The following is a 17,170-nucleotide window of genomic DNA, read 5'->3' as shown; positions in this document are numbered from 1 at the left end:
TGTCTCTTCTGCAATCACCTCTGTTTGCAGTCTTTCCCTATCTCAAATGCAAGGTCAAGCAGAGCTGGCTCCAAAGCTTCAAATTAGCAAGAGTTTTGACCATTGAGAAGTTCATAAGAGCATTAAAATTAGTCCTTGGAAGGTAATAAATATGCATAAGATTTCTGAGAAAATTTATCCATACGCCTGTAAGATACATTCTGCCCCCAGCTTTTGTCTTGTTGCACACAATTGATGTAGATCTGTCCTCGTGTTGCCCAGGCTGATAAAGGATGGTTGCTTTCTAAAACTTCAAACCAAGTCTTAGAGCATTGATTCTCCCCCTTTTCTCCACTTTTTTGAGGACCCACCTGGAGTACCACTTGCAGCTCTGAGCTCCCCAGCACAAAAGAGACATGGACCTGTCAAAGTGGATCCAGAGGAGGGCCATGAAAACAATCCGATGTCTGGAACGCCTCTCCTACGAAGCAAGGCTGAGAGAGTTGGAGGTGCTTAGCCTGGAGAAGAGAGGGCTCTGGGTAGACCTTATTTTGACCTTTCAATACATAAAAAAGATTTATAAGATTTATAAAATGTATCCATATGCCTCTAAGTGGGAAATATATTCCGTTCCCAGCTCTTGTCTCACTGCACATGATTGGTAGAGATCACTCCTGGTGTTGCCCAGGCCTGATAAAGGATGCTGCTTTCTAAAACTGCAAAACGAGTCTTAAGAGAGTTGATTTGCTGCCATTTTCAGTACCAGCCTCCTCTACTCCAGACTAAGCAACCTCTGTTCCTTCAGCTGCTTCTCATAAAGCTTGTTCAGGGCAGGAAGCACAGTGGCAGCTTGACTTGCGTGTCAAAGTAAACCCATACTGGTACAAGAAGTGGTTACTGTTACAAAACGTGGAATAGCTTAGATTTAAGATAAAGTCTAATTAAAAAAAAATTAAGTTTTGTCTAAGTAATTTTATTTTTTTTGGAAGAATGTCTCCCTGACAGCATGATTTTGTAAAAAGTTTTTTGAGCCACTATTTGTTCTTTGAAGATGATAAAGCCTTGTGTTCAGTGTGATCTGTGATGAACAGATGTCTCTTCTGCTATCACCTCTGTTTCCAGGCTCTGTTCATTCTTTGGAGATGATAATGTCTTGTGTTCAGCATCACCTGTGCTGAATGGGTCTCTGTTCTGTAATCACCTCTGTTTGCAGCCATTCCCCATCTCAAATGCAAGGTCAGGCAGAGCTGCAGCCAGCTCCAAATTAGCAAGAGTTCTGACTGTTAAGAAGTTGATAATAGCATTAAAATTAGTCCTTGGAAAATAACAGAATATACATAAAATTTCTGGGAAAATTTATCCATATGCCTGTAAGATGGAAAGATATTGCATCCCCAGCTCTTGTCTCGCTGCACACGGAGATCACCGCCTCGCGTTGCCCAGGCTGACAGAGGATGCTCGCTTGCTAAAGCTCCAGAACGAGCCTTGGAGCGCGGATGCCCCTCCGCTCCCGTCCCCAGAGCCGCGGGGCGCTCTCCCGGGCTCGGCTGCGCCTGTGCCGCCCGCGCTCGGTCCCCGCCCCGGGACCCGGAAGCGCTTGGGCTCGGCGGGGACAGCTCAGCCGGCTCTGCCCCAGCCCCGGTGCTCGCTCCCCGCCCGCCGCGGTGCTGCTGCTGCTTCGCCGACGCCTCCTTCTCGCCATGAAGCCCGTCGTCGTCTTCGTCCTCGGCGGGCCCGGGGCGGGCAAGGGCACGCAGTGCGCTCGGATCGTCGAGGTGAGGGTAGAGGGGAGGGCGCTGCGGGGGCTCTGCGGTGGGGAGGGAGGGAGGGAGGGTCCGGGGCTGCACCGGTGCCACCCCCGGTGGGGTGTGTGCTGCCTCGTGGGGTGGGAGGGGGCTACGGGGCTGCGGGGGTGGCTCTGCAGCCATGGGGCTGTCGTTGGGTGGGGAGTACGAGGCTGGGGGGGCTTCTGCAAGGATGCCCCTCTCGGTGGGGTGGGAGATGGGTACGGGGCTGCGGGGAGCTCTGCAGCCGTGGGGTCCAGTGGGGCGGTCGGTGGGTGGGGGGTACGGGGCTGGGGAGGGGGGGGGAGGCTCTGCAGTGGTGTCCCTCGTGGTGGGGTCTGTGTCGCTCCGGAGAGGGAGGGAAGGGGGGACACTGGGCTGGGGGGGGCTCTGCATCCGTGGGGTGGGAGGGATGGACAGGAGGGTACGGGACTAAACCGCTGCCAACCCCTCCCGGTGGGGCTTGTGCTGCTCCGTGGAGTGGGACATGGGTACGGGGCTGCGGGGGCTCTGCAGGGGTGCCCCTCCCGGTGTGGTCCTTGGAGCGGTCGGGGAGAGGGTTATGGGGCTGTGGGGGGCTCTGCAGCCGTGGGTCCCTGCCGTTCCGTGGGGTGTTTGGTGGGAAGGGGGTACGGGACCACGCGGCGTTCTGCGGTGATGCCCCCCCGGGGGGTCTCGAGCCGCCCCGTGCCGCGGTCGCTTGGGGCAGCGCGTCCCCATCGCCCGGTCTGGACGGTTGTGCTGCCCCGATCCCCTCAGGGGCGATAAAATAAAACCCTCTGAGCTCTATCTCCCCGTCAGCCGGCGAAGGGGTGCGGGCAGGCGGCTTAGCCAGGGGCAGGACCTTTCCCTCGCCCTCCCGGGGTCTCTCTTCACCGGTGGCTTTGCCCGCGCATCCCGGATCCCGCATCCCGGATCCCGACACGCCCCGGCGCTGTCAGACCGGTCTTGCCCCGGGGGTGGCTGCGGGGCTGCCACTCCTGTGCCTGGGGCAGGAGGCCAGGTGGCTCCGGTGGCTCCGGTGGCAGGGAATACGAGGGGATCAAGGTCCACGTCTTCCGAATCTGTCCCATAAATCTAAGAGCTCGCTCATTGCGGGGCGTTGGCGTTCTGACCCGGTGCCATGTCAGTAAGTTGTGGAAGTAAGATGTTAGAAATAGCACTAAACTTCTGTTCTACGAGAGAATTTGATTGAGGTCAAAGGGTGTCCTGACCCCATAGAAGATTAGTCTTGTTCTCTCTTTTCAAAGAACCTAAAATTGGCAGTATAGTTGAGAGGATGTTCTGCTAGACGTTTCACATTTTCAGTTTTCCAGATTGATTTGTACAGCCCTTTGAGGTAGAACAAGTATCTAAGAAAGAACAATGGATGCTACATGGTGTAGTATTGCCCTTATTAAACCCAAAAACCCAGGGATAAGTGCGTTGTGTTTGGGTGGGTAATTACAGAAGTACTTAAAGCTGAAGAATTCCAAATGTGTGCATGTTGGATTTGAAACAGCTTTTTTTTTCAGTCTTTTTTTATTTTTCATACATTTTTCTGTTTGAAAGCCGTGTAGTATCACATACCCGCACTGAAAGAATTGACTAAACTGCACAATGACTATGTTTTTCAAGTATTGGTGGAAAAAAACCCCCTGCATCTCTTGTCACAGCCACATTTTGTGTGTTGTCTATTCTGGGGTTGCCCTGGCAGTGCTATTACAGTTTATCCACGCTGCCATTATATCCCAGTCTTTAGTGTTGTATAACCAAGTTATGGTAAATATGGTCCAGACTGAAAACTACCGTTATGACTTTAGTTCTGAAGGATTTTGACCTCAAATTACAGACTCTCATTCAAACTGGCTTATTCATTAAATTAAATTGTGGGATGAAAGTTTCATAGTGCTCATAAAGTCTTTTTGGTAAAGTCAAATTCTTGGCACACAGCAAACAAATGAGCTTAAAATGTATGGGAGTCTTGTAGGCCATCATTAATGATTTTCACCGAACTGTTAACATAGCCTTAGGGCTGAAGTACCTTGTGTGGCTGCTGGCCTGCTTTTAGAAGTATAAATGCCTTTGGCTTGATAGGGTAATATAATTGGATAAAGACTAATTTATTAGGAGGCATTCAAATGAGTCATTGCTGCTCAAATTATAGCTACAGCTAAAAATAAAAGAAGAAAGTTAACTTTGCTTGTGCTGTATTTATTTTCTAAGCCTGGAAAGGGAAGTCCAAATACTAATAAATGTAAATTTGCATTAATTCCGCTAATCCTATTCACTGCATGGAAAGAAGTAGCTTGAAGTCAGTGGGCTGCCAGTAGAAAGCCCGTGGATATGCTGACTGTGATGGGCGGCTTTCCTGCTCTCTTGGACACCTCTACGGAAGCCCCTGGCTAAACTTCGACGGAGAGCGAGTCTGAGGTAGTTGAAGGGAGAGTTGAACTGATGTGGCTTGCTGGGGCGCTTTAGAATAAGGTGGCGTGAACAGGGGAGCGTTGATGAAATGCAACAAAGGTACTGGAAAGCAGCACCTTTTTTTAAGCGTGCATCCTTGGCCTGGCTCCTGGCAGTCCCCAGAGAGCTCTGGTGCAGGCAGTTAAATAGCCTGTGTGCAGTCGGTGCTGCCTTTAGCTGGAAGGTGTATTTTTGTTTGGATTTTAAGCCCTGTTGGCGGCTTGCCATAGAGAAAAGGGGGCTGCAGCCGAGTAATAATAAACTTCATTCATCCTTGTTGTAAAAGGACTGAATAATATTAGTTTACATTTGGAATGAATCTGACCCAGTATCTTGCTGTAAATCTGAAGTTCGTGCTGAACAAAAAGTCAGTATGAGCTATAAATATTTCTTGGTTGCTATTCACACTAGAGATTTGGGACAGCACATCGCACGTGGAAGAAGTCTCCCTTTGCTGAGGTTAGATCTTGGGTAACCTTTTAACATGATATGATATTATTAACAAACCAAAGGTACCTGTGTTTTATAGATTACAGGGCTTATTACTACCTGGGAACGATTTCTCAAGGAAGTGTTGTAATTGTTTTGCTGACTATGCCTTACATTCCCAGAGAAGGGAGGTGGCTGTCACACGTTGTAGGCAAAATATGTATTTGTTAAGTGGTAGCCTAAATCATAACTACTCAGTAGGTGTGTGCTGGTGAAGGCATTTATTCATGCCAAATTTGGACCAAAATGGTGAAATAATTTGTGGGAAGAAGATGCAATAACAAGCGGAAATGGGTATTGACACAGTGTATGAAAGGGAACAGCAGGTAAGTGATTAGATTTCTTTATCTTCGCAGATAAGGTTGAAGGAGACAGCTGAACCAGGCTGGTTTTCTCTGATACAGAGGAAAGACTCATGTGTACATTCCACAAACTCACAGAATTGTCGCTGAAAAGCAGCTGCAACAGAACTGCTGCTCTGGACCACTTCCTTCTATTTAGGAAGGGATGAAGTAGAATTCCCTCCAAAGTTCTTGCCGTCTCCCTTCCAGCTGTGAAGATTAACTCCCGATACCTTCCACAGCTCTGCTAGGTGGAGCTTGCTATCAGCTGGGACTTTTGCTGCTGTGTGAGGCAGAATATTTCAGCAGGCAGTCGAATGATGTCATTTAAATGCAGGTTCCTGCAATAACCTTCATGCTTTCCACAGCGTTTGTATCTCCCGTGACTGTGAGATTATTTTTTGTGTGTAGGACAAAATGGATGTGTTTTTTACTTCTGAACTTTGCTTATAAAAAGGTTATGGTAAAGTCAAGGGAAAAAAAAAATGCATTCTCCAAATCTGCACAGAATATGCTTTCATGTACTTAAATTTGTAATCCTTACAACCTTTGCATGAAATGCAAAGCTTTTCAGGTGTTGGGAGGAATAATAACTAAATCAGTTGTCCTTATTCTAAACAAGATTTGGGTTGTGGTTTGTTTGTTTGTTTGTTTGTTTTGGCAAGATGATTCTGTAGGGATTTGGAACATGCAAGACACCCCTCTCTGTGTACCTAAAATATAATTCACCTCCACCACAGCCCTGTCTTGTGTGCTTGTGGTTAAATCTGAAATGACTTACCTGAGGTGCCACGCTGAGCCTTCTCTTATAAGAGCATGTTAATATCCAAATGGAAAAAGCTGTTAGGTTGCTTTGGGATATATAAGGAGATTTCCTATGGTGAAGAAAGCAAAGCAAAGAACTCATTGTATCAGAAACACTCTCCTGAAAGTAGGAGTGGATTTAGGTTTTGCTGTCTTGTGTTAATTGTCTTCTGAAAGTCTGCTGAGAGGCATTAACTTCCTTGAAATAAAAACATTTATAAAATTATTTGCTTTAAATTCAACTTCTGAAATCTTTCAAGAGTGGCATGTATTAATATTCTACTCAGCCTTAAGTTCTCGTAGCTTTGGTTTTTTAATTAAAGTTCTTCTTTATGAACTTCAGAGATTTTTAAAATGTGGTGGATGGTCATTTATTTCTGCTCCTTCAAGATTTATCCCTGTATACTTCCATTTTGCAGAACAGTGGGCACACAGTGTAGACTTTCCCAAATGTACTGGTTGCCTCTTATTGAACTTAAGAGTTCGATCTCCTTTGTGTGTTTTGTTTTGTTAATGTAGTGTTTTGTTTGTTTTTCCTCCCCCAGAGGCAAGAACATATTTTAAATGAAGAAAATGTCTTCATTATTTTTTAATTGGAGTAAGCAGAGAGAATATCTATTACTGCATTGTAGTTTGTACCCCAGCATTTTAATTCCGTGTGCTAACTGCCGATAGGACAGACAAAAGCTTTTTAGGTTAAAATAAATGTGGAGACTACAGGCTTTGACATGGTTTTGTTTTTATTTTAACTGGTTCTTGAACGGTTTCTGTAGCAAGTTTCAGTTGTTTATTAAGGTTGCCCAAGATATGACAGGTCAGAACTAGGGCAATAAAAGTTTGTATTTTATTTGTTTAGATCTTAAGCTCTGTGACTTTCATTTTCAGAGTAACGATGATAAGCCAAGATAGGAGTCAAGGTCAAAGTAGTAATTTGTGTTTCTCTTGCTTTTTCTTGGCTTCTGCTCACTTAGGGAAGTCTCAAGCTCTGTGTTTAGTGGAGAGATGTGTTGCTGGACCACGCAGGGCTGAATCAGAAATAAACCTTTCCCCCCTGGAAATCTGGCTGTGTCGGGAGCGCAGTGGCTGCTGCACTCCACAGATCCTTCCTCACTGCCTCAAGAAGATTGCCAAAGCAGACTATGCCTTGGTCAAGTGTGACACGTATATGACTCATGATTTTTCAGTCGTATTTATCTATTTATTGTTTTACTGAACACAAAAGATCTTCTGTCTGCGAAGTGGGAATTGCAGATCCTGGCTGACGGAAGAAGACTACACGTGGCTATAGGACAAGGGAGAGAAGGGCATCCCAGGGAGACTGCAGTCACGGGTTGTAATTTGGGGATGTGAAGCTCACAGCTTGCACGTCCCAGTTTGTCCTTCTGAGTGGGAACTGATTTACCAGGCCACTGTGAGACAAAAACGTGAGCAGTGTTTTACACTGCTCTGTACAGCGCTGCTAAGCACTATTCTGAGTAACACCTCTGTGGTGGGATTGATGGAAACTTGAGTTTGCCTTTCCATGGCACATATTTCCATGTGATTTTTTGTTTTGTTTCATTTTTGAGAGCAAAGGAGGAAGATGTTTACAGTGGTGCTCAAGATGGCTGTTTTCTATTTTTTTATTCACAGTTAACTTTTATTTATAAGAGATTTGGATTGTGATTCTCCAAATATAAAACCAGTTTTAAAAATAACAAGAACTTGTGTAATAACAACTTACTGGTATAATCTTTTTTTCTTCTTATGGAACACCATGCCAATCCTCTAGCAGAGCAGAAAACATCAACTCTGCAAATAAGTTTTACATTAGTTAATTCTATATATATTTTTTTTTCCAGATTTTAGGTGCTGGGCATTCAAGTATTTCGATATTTTTTTTAATCTAGTTTCTATTTCAAGTTCTCCTTTCAGTCTGACTTTATGAGTCTGGCATATATGTGTCCTTCAAGAACTGGAGAAACTGCTTTTTCATTGTTTGGCTGCCACAATCCTGCTGCCTTTCTTATTTTGGAGGAGAAGAATTAAGCACTAATTACATCAAGTCACGTTCTGGGGATTGCATCAAGATGTGCTTGGCACTGCTGGAAAGTTGTGCTGGCACAGTGCAAACCTTGGCAGGACGCGGGAGTGTTTTGTCCCGTTTTTTTGTGCAGTTGCATCACAGTCTTTTTTGTGAGCTCTTGGGGATGTGACGATTTTCCCCAATTCAGGACATTTGCTGAGGGCTTATCTCGCCTGAGATGAAAAAAGACTTTGTGCCCTGTACATGTTGATTAAAACTGGCAAGAGTAGTGTGAGCACTGCATCTCTGAAGCCTTATGTGTATAGAGCAGCAGCCAAGCCTTTCTTTGTGCTTGTTTGCATTGTTTAAACCGACATGTTTTCTTTGGCTCTTGACTCAGTGCAGTTAACAAATAGATGTTTTGCCCCTGAAGGAGAGGTTTGTTTTTCTTATTGCCTGGTTAATCCATTCTGAAGGTTACTCTAGAATACAATATACTATTATCTAAAACAAGTCTATTTCTACAACAGCACTTTAAAACACTTTTACTTTTACTTTCCTGTTCAGCTGTTAAAGCCTGTTTTAGTTTGCTGTTTCAAAAGACAGAGAATTCCAAAAATTGTCTGACTCAATTTTGTTTTCATGCATGAAAAGGGAAATGCCAAGGAAAATTAAATGGTTTGGTAATCCTCTAAACCTAAGGGATTATATTTTCCTCCTGTTTTCTGCTTTGTAGATACTTGATGTTAAAAATATAATCATTCTTTAACTTTAGCACAAAGAACTACATGTTAATTTAGGGTTCAGCAGAGTAAGGTTTCTTATAAGGAAAGATTTATTCTGCCTTATGGCTTCTGTAGTTCATAGTTTATATATAGATTTGCAATTAAATAGGCATAGCCAAACACAATGCACATTAAGAAGGAGTACAGTGAGCTTACAGAAGATGTTTGTGGAGCTTCTTTGCAGTTATTTAGAGCAAAATCTTGCGCTTTTTTTTGTTTATTTGGGTGGGGTTTTTAGAGATGTAGGTTATTATATCCCTGCTTAAATTGTGACTGTGGCAGAAGTGTTCAAGGCCAGGTTGGATGGGTCTTGAGCAACCTGGTCTGGTGGGAGGTGTCCCTCCCCATGGCAGGGAGGTTGGAACTGGATTATCTTTCAAGTCCCTTCCAACCCAACCCGTTCTATGATGAGTCTATGATTCTAACTAACTTTCCATGCTTTTGTGAGTGAAATTGGAAAGCAACTGAAATGTTTTTAAAAGTCACTTAGTGGGTCTTGTAACATTCCTGTTGTCCTTGCTCCAGTATCCAAGTTTTTGAATCCTGAGTTCACAGCTTTTAAAAGTGTGTAGTCACATTATTGTGTTGCTCAGACACCTTGTTTGAAATCTGCTTTGGATGTAATTGCAGCCAAGCTGGTGAGAACCCTGAAGTTTCTTTTGCTGCCGCTTTTGTTTTGTGTAAAAACTTTAGGCCGAGTATATATAGATGGTGTACTCTGGTTTGGATCTAGAACTACCTCAGGTAATTTCCAAGGAGATGTCTTTATTGCCCGTTTTTCTGGACTGTATTTGGTTAAGAAGCATAGTAAGCGTGGTTAGTTTCCTTGCAGTGTTAAATGAGCTGTGAAAATGATTGCTTTGTGCTCTGAAATTTCCTTTATAGCGATGTGTGTCTCTTTGGTAAGAGTGTATTTGTGTGTTTGCACTAGGTGTTTATTTATGATGATAAATGCCTGAGAAATTCAAGCATAATAACTACTTTTCATTGCTACTTTGCACTAGCAACTTTTGTTATATGTAGTTCAAGGTGAAAGAGAAGAGTGATGGCGTTTGCTGTTTTCCTGCATGTTGGTACCAAATTGGACCTGATCTCTCTGCTCTATTTCCGTTCCCTTTGCATGGTGTGACAGGGCGGTACCAGTGTAGCTATTTAGCTTCATCTGCCACATCATCGTTCTGAGAAAGCACTAGCCCTTCCCTCAAGGGCTGCCCGCTGAGTTTGCCATGTTCATCCCAGGGCAGGACGTGGCCGGGGCAGGCATGCGGGGCTGGAGGTTTGGAGGGGGTGCTGTGTTAGATGCAGGGTTACAAGTGATTTGGCCAAGGTAGAGGAAGAAGTTGGTGCCAGAACCACAATGGGAACATAAGGATTTCTGACTCGTACTGTGTTTAAAACATTTGTGCAGCTCCAAAGGACCTGGAAATACCTTGTGTTTTTCTTTAGTAAAAGCAGGTAATTAGATAAAATTACAAACCTGTTGTGTAAACATAGCGAGAAAAGGGCACTATCTCAACTTTTTCACTTACCTGATCTGGTAACTGATAACCACTTAAAATTTTAGGTAGTTGAGCTGTTAGGATGGGATGTAGCTTGTATCTAGTCTGGTGATTGTTAAATGTCTTGTTGCACAGTGTAACATTTCAAGAAGTGCTTCCAGGACTTTGAGACAGTCCCATTTCCAAATATGACAGCATTACCTTTGACAGCAGGACACAAATACCTGAGCAAAGCCCTGTTGAGCATTTTACCGAAGAAGCTCTCTGCTGCTGTGCTTTCCGTGCATACTAAGTGTGCTGTATTTTCAGATTACACACTGAAGATGAAGTAGATCTGTCACTAGCAAAATGCTATTCCATGTGGTTTTCTGCTGTAATGTTAAGATAAATGTGGTTAACACTGTTGGCCGATGTTAACTTTGCACGTGTACTGATTCAAGGGAGTCTGTATCTGTTTATTTTGCACATTTCAGAAATACGGCTACACACACCTTTCTGCTGGTGACCTCCTTCGAGATGAACGGAAAAGACCCGGCTCACAGTATGGAGAACTCATTGAGAACTACATAAAAGAGGGGGAAATCGTACCGGTTGAAATAACAATCAGCTTGCTGAAGAGGGTAAGGAAAGGGCTATTTCCTCGCTGGTTTACTCTTGCAGACTAAGCGACAAAGCGGTGGCTGTATTCTGGAAGGGCTGCCTTCCCTCTGCTGTGAGTCGTAGGAAATGGCAGACGTGTAGGTGCACATCGCCCACTGGGCTTCTCTTAGCAATTACTCGTGTTTCTTTCTGGCTCGTTGAAGGGCAGTAGGTGATGGCCTCTGATACCTGCGGAAATGTGAGAATGGATTAGGTTTTTTTTTGTTTTGTTTTATTAGTAGCTCTAGGGAAATCAGGGAAATTCTGTATTTTGTATTTCCTTTAACTGGCTTTTGAACTTTGAGGTCAGTTCAGGCATATTTGACTGAAGGCTAGAGGCCTTGAAGGTAGAAAGTCTCATAAAACTAAGTTTTATGACAATAGATAGCCAGGTGAAGGAGAAGAGCACCTGCTAATGTTCCTGTGGAAGGAAAAGCTCCATCCTTTATCCTTATTAGATGTCCAGGAAAACCAGAGATATCTCTTTTGAGACAGAAAAGGCTTCTCTTGCTCATGGCACTGCATTTATCTGGAATTTTTCCATTAGAATTTGCTCTAGATCAGGCATGTTCTGGCATATTATCATGTAACAGCACTTTCCAGTATATTATTGAAAATAAACTTTAAAGCTGGGATTGTCTGTTATGAAATTTTTGAGCTTTATGACATAGTGAATTCAGTTTGAGAGAAGGCTGTATTGGGGCATCAGTGAATTAATTAGCATGCATTGAAGGTGAAACTAAAATAAATTTTGTGAATCTGCAATAATCTTCTCAATTTACCATGTCAACATTTTGGGGGTAATTTAGTAAGTAGATAAATGCTTGTATGTGCAGGAGATGATGAATTGAATTCTCTTTTTATCAGGCTATGGATCAAACAATGGCTGCCAATTCCCAGAAGAACAAGTTCTTGATTGATGGATTTCCCCGGAATGAGGATAATCTTCAAGGCTGGAATAAGACTATGGATGGAAAGGCGGATGTTTCTTTTGTTCTCTTCTTTGATTGCGACAATGAGGTAATGAAGTGTGTTATTCTGTAACTTCCTTTCTCGCTATGTTGTGCAAATCACTCAATAACAGCAATAAAACTGTCAGGTAGTGGGTGGACTAGTGTAAGAGTAGAAAACTTGGTCTGTGAGTTTCAAGGATTTTTTGGCAAGTTGTTTTTGCAGGTGAAAAACTGCATGGTTTTGAAATAGCAAGCTGCTGATTGCACTTGTTATAATCATGCAAATAAATTATATCAAAGAAGTGCTTCAGACAACTGCATTCTTAAGGGAACTCTGTGAGAACTTTAAATAAATGACACAAATTATTTGGTTCATTTCAGAGAACATTGCTCTGTTTACTCTTGGTAACTGTCCTTTAGTCCAAAATGAACTTGATAGCAATGTCTGCTTTAATTCTAAAGTGCTGGCAGCAACAGGCTTAACTTTCTTAGTTATGAGCTGTGTTATAGGGTAGCTAGTAATCGACGTTGTATTCAGCAAGTCATTAGATTACAAGGGCATTTTGACAGTGATATAGTGTATTCATTTAACAAGTGCCATGATATGCTGTCTTTTTAATACGTCAGTGCCCTTGAGGCATAAAAACTGATATGAGAATCCCAGCACCTTAAGCTGGCTTTCTTCCTTTTACCCTTTTCCCCAGTTTCCAGAGAAACCTTGTTACTTTTTTTTCAACTTTGAAATTATTTTTATTCTCAAATAACAAGTGTGTGATTGTTTTTTTTTCTCTTTAAAAACTTAGATTATATTAATTTTTTCACTTGGTGGGGTGTTAATTTTGAGGTTCTAATTTTTTCACTAGATCTAAACATAGACAACATTACCTACATGATCTTCTGGATTTTCTTTACTATAGTTGTACTGTGTAGGAGAAAATAGTTCTTAACCATTGCGTGAGTAGAATGGATGTACGCTTCATGAGTAAATGTGTCAGCATTGCTTGCTTCACTTTGTTTCAAAACTTAGCTCTTTGGGCAGCTTTTAACTATGGTCAATTCTTCAGTTTTTACTTAGATTCTTGTTTTTAGGTCATCATTATAGCAATGTTAAGTAAGAGCATTCTAGCTTACAATAACTTATTATGTAGTTTTAAAAAATTCTTGGGAGAACACAGTGACTTTCAGTACAGGCCTATATTAGTAGTCTAATTGGACCGACTGCTTTTCAGAAGGTCCCCACACATCCTTGAGATTCAGGTTAATTTTCTTTTAATGTCTCAATTTGGTGACGCGGTTGAACCACAGAGTTTGACGTTGCCTTTACTTCCACTGACCTCAATCCTGTTTTAAGAGCCCCTGTTTTGATAGACTGATGAAGTGTAAATCTGTCAACATTTTTTTTCTCTGGAAGAATCTAGCTACCTATGTGAATTCTGCTTGCATCCACCAGATCAAATTTAGAATGAGAAGAAATAGCATCAAGTTGTGCCAGGGGAGGTTCAGGTTAGATATCAGAAAAAAATTCTTCACTGGAAGAGTTCTCAGGCACTGAACGGCTGCCCAGGGAGGTGGTTGAGTTGCCATCCCCAGAGGTATTTGAAAGATGGGTAGATGAGGTGCTTGGGAATGTGGTTTAGTAGTGGACAGGTAAGGCTTGAGTCAATGATCTTAAAGGTCTTTTCCAACCAAATGATTCTATGATCTGGAAAATGTTTTGCGTGCCAGGCCTATTTAGATTTTCAGGGTTTTTGCTATGTTCCACTTCCAAGATAGCACCTTGTGTTCTTGGTTGTGATCATCCTTTTGATGTTTTTTGTAGATATGTATTGGCCGCTGTCTTGAAAGAGGCAAGAGCAGTGGTAGGAGTGATGATAATCGGGAGAGTCTGGAAAAGAGGTACCATCTTCAAAACTTTTAATTTCCCTTCTGTTTATATTTTACTGTGTAATGTTTTTTTTCCTCTGTACTTCCTCCTAGAATTAATACATATCTGCAGTCTACTAAGCCTATAATAGACTTGTATGAGAGAATGGGAAAAGTCAGGAAAGTGGATGCCTCTAAATCTGTTGATGAAGTAAGTGCATAAGCCAAAAGAATTATACAGTGACAGGGTACATATTTTTGGCATTCTTCTGAGATGTGTGTATGTGTGGTTAGTGTGCTAATTAGGCACTGATGTTTATTACTGAGGCAGGCTGTGGAACTCTCATTTTGACTCTTGAAGAACTGATTAAGATGGGAATAACTTGAAGAAATCAATTAGTTCCGCTTGAAGGCGAGTGGGACTAAACACATTTTCAGTGTTTGTGTTTAACAGTGCCTTGTCTTTTTCAGTTTCATGAGCTTTTGCTTTTCTGAAGTAGTACTGCTCTTCTGTCTCAGTTTCCCAGAATTGATGCCAATTTCGCTATTAAAGAATTACTGTGGACGTTCTTAGAAAAGAACTATATATTTTTTTAAACGCTGTCAGTTCTTGTGTGTGCTGATTTAACTTGAAGAAGCTGTGGGACTAACGCTTCATAAAATTAACATTCTTCTCTCTCTTTTTAGGTTTTTGAAAAAGTTGTACAAATTTTCAACAAAGAAGGCTAATTCCCAGCTTGAAAGTTCGTTTAAACTTGTGCTTGAATCTTGCTTGAATTGCTGCTACTGCAGTCCACTCTTTGTAATTGTTTTAAAAGATTTTTTTTTATTGTTTTTCACATATCTAGTGATGATTGGAAAAGCAGTTAATTACAAATGGATCTGTTTTTTAAATAGGAAATAGTTTCTTGTGGCTATAGTATACAAATTTCAGGGGTCTCTGTTAGTGCAACTTCAGTTACTCACACAGCAAAACCACGGTTAAAATATCTCTCTGAGGAGACTTTATTGTGTCACGTTTCTATGCCTATCTCGGGGAGCCGTTCTTATTCCTCATTGCCATACACCTATTTTTTTTTTTTTTAAGGATCAACTAAAGAGCAGAATTAAGCAATGAGGGACCCTTCTGCCCTCATTTGTTTTTCAGAGGCTTGGACCAAATTTAGCAGATATTTTTTTCAGAGTATAATTTTGTCACGAAATTCCCTGTGGTCCCCAAACCTGAATTCTGTAAGTCATACTACAGTTAGTATGAGAATCTGTTTTAGCAGTTCTCACAAAACTATTTAATATGCTGTCCAACAACAGACATACAAAGTACTTTATGGAAATTGGTGCTTTCTTATGACTCTGGATGTAACCTGTCTTGTGAGTTCTTGAGTAGCTGGATGACATGGCCCTGGGCTTTAATTTGTCTTCATTTGCAAAAGATTAAGAATATAATTTCAAAGTCAGGTCAGTATTTCCATACTCATTTATTTTTAATGATAGTTATATTCTTAATTACAGCATGGCCTTCACAAGATGGCTAAACTCTTAAATAGTGTACAATAAGCAAAATCTTGTAACAGTTCTGTCTTTTGTAATAAGTGGAAAGGATTTTCTGTATTATTATTATTATTATTGAAATACTGTGTTGCTGAATGCTTTAAGGTTTGTTACCTGGGGAAATATTTTTATGGTTAAACTAGTGAATTTGTTTCCCTAAAATTGTATAATTTTAATAGCTTTTTGTTTGAAAAGATTGTAAATTATTGCACTTCTCTTACGATGCGGTCAGCTGAGGGGAATATACCTGCAGAAAACTGTTTCATTCCCTTAATAAATTGGATCCTGCGTCATCACGTTCTCTTGAATGAGCCAAGTATAGTCAGCAGCAATAGTTGGGATAAGCAGATAACTAGTTGAAACAGACCGAATTAAGTGTTTGTACAGATGTGATGTAATTCTGCCTTTTGTTTAAAGTAACCTTTTCACTCCCCTATATAGTCTGCATAGGTCTGTGGGGGCCCAACCATGCATTCCTTGCATGCTCTGAGCTTTCAGTGGAAAAGGCTCCAGAAGACTTGAAGATGAACATTTTAACTAATTTTAGTGATAGAGTGGTTCTCCCTACTTTAACTGACACTGTAATTGGTTTATGATATGCTCATAGATGTTGCAAACGACAAGGAATTGCAATTTGAAAATCCTGGGGTTCAGCTTTTCTTTATTGTTTACTTTCTCTGTTTAGGAAAAGCTTTAAATTAAGCCTAGCTTCTAATTAGAATCAGACATGTTGGTCCTCATCCTGCAATCTAATCCGCACAGGCAGATTTGTATTTGCATGAATTCTCATCTCGCTGAGGTTCTTGAGGCTGCTGGACTGGGGAGGAGATGGGTACAGAAACAAAGCATAAACTACAGTATCTTTTTCGGTATTCTAGGGGTTCAAACAATGGACTGAACACAAATAGCTGTTTACTACCACAGAATATATGGACCATGATTGCTTTTTTGAGTGTGCAAGGCTAATTCTTTTGCTTTATGAGTCCTGCCCCCCTCTCACCTCCCCCCTGCAAAAAAACCCCATGTACTTTAATTCTTATTGTGTAAGTATGCTGACATAGGATAGGAGCCAGCGAAACTGTGTGTTTTGATATGAAGGTTAGAATGAGGGTTTTTCCAAAAAGACTTCAAACAAGATTCTTTAATCTAATTAGAGAGATTTAATTCTCTTTTGTTCCTAAGTTACTGGCTTTTACAAGTTCTGTTCAGACTATAGTATCTGTTTTCTCTCATCATATACTTTTCTGGTTATTTAAGTGCTGAAACAAAGAAGAGCCTTTGGAGCAAGTTTTTAGGCAAAAGCAATGTTTAGGCAATATTGAATTTGGAGTGGATTGTAATGTGTCTGTGCAAGGACTAGATTTTTTTTTTGTCATTTTATTTATTGTAAATGCCATTAAATGTGTTACCAATTCTTTCAAGTTGGACTTATGATTGAAATAAAGGTTAAAGGCACTATGCCAGTGTGTTGTGTCCGTTTAGCAACAAAACTGTACAAAGAATTTGAGGAGATCCAACAAATAAACTTTTTTCTGTGGCTTAATGTGAGTGCTTGCCTTACAGTTATCTGTCACAAGCCATATTTTTCATATATACCTGTCTATATAAAGTGTGTATTTACTAATGTTAGATAGTTGCATGGCTTCATACCTCCATGTATGTGCATGAAATTTCAATTTTCGTCATCAAAACTCAAGTTCTGAAGACCCTGTTCACCACAGGATAAGACGACGTAAATACCTGTGGAATTGATACCTTTTCTTGGTTACAGAGGTTTATCAAATGACTGTTTGTGTAATTGTGCAGTGGTAATTCATTTGGCACATCTGTGAAGCTTTCCACTGCCACAAATAGGAGACTTTGGAATAGAGATTTCCTGCCTAAAAGGTGTGTGTTAAGAGGAGTGGGGGCAGGCGGAGAAGACTGTAAGCACGCGGCTGAGGATTGCCTCAGTGGAAGATACGCCCCACTGGCAAGGTTTGTCCTTAATAAGAGATGGTTCATGAAGGATTTCCAAGGTCTTGTGCAAAATGCCG

General features: G+C 41.6%; 1 protein-coding gene across 1 annotated transcript; it reads left to right on the top strand.

The window, feature by feature from the left end:
* Positions 1-1,554: 1,554 nt before the first annotated feature.
* CMPK1 (cytidine/uridine monophosphate kinase 1) lies at positions 1,555-15,542 on the top strand. Its single transcript, XM_054073541.1, has 6 exons — positions 1,555-1,754; positions 10,605-10,751; positions 11,638-11,790; positions 13,543-13,619; positions 13,701-13,797; positions 14,274-15,542. Exons 1-6 carry the CDS (start codon positions 1,680-1,682, stop codon positions 14,313-14,315), a joined length of 591 nt encoding a protein of 196 aa, XP_053929516.1. The 5' UTR covers positions 1,555-1,679; the 3' UTR covers positions 14,316-15,542.
* The last annotated feature ends 1,628 nt before the right edge of the window (positions 15,543-17,170 follow it).

This window comes from Cuculus canorus, chromosome 8 (assembly GCF_017976375.1).
Source record: "Cuculus canorus isolate bCucCan1 chromosome 8, bCucCan1.pri, whole genome shotgun sequence".
Classification (NCBI taxonomy): domain Eukaryota; kingdom Metazoa; phylum Chordata; class Aves; order Cuculiformes; family Cuculidae; genus Cuculus; species Cuculus canorus.
The sequence above is the reverse complement of the archived record's forward strand: the minus strand, read 5'-3'. Positions and strand labels throughout refer to the sequence as shown.

Bases quoted from the DNA above. Each gene is read 5' to 3' on its own strand.
- CMPK1 (XM_054073541.1), top strand. From the start codon at position 1,680: ATGAAGCCCGTCGTCGTCTTCGTCCTCGGCGGGCCCGGGGCGGGCAAG. The intron at 1,755-10,604 runs GTGAGGGTAGAG...TGCACATTTCAG, and splicing joins AGTGCGCTCGGATCGTCGAG to AAATACGGCTACACACACCT. The intron at 13,798-14,273 runs GTAAGTGCATAA...CTCTCTTTTTAG, and splicing joins CCTCTAAATCTGTTGATGAA to GTTTTTGAAAAAGTTGTACA.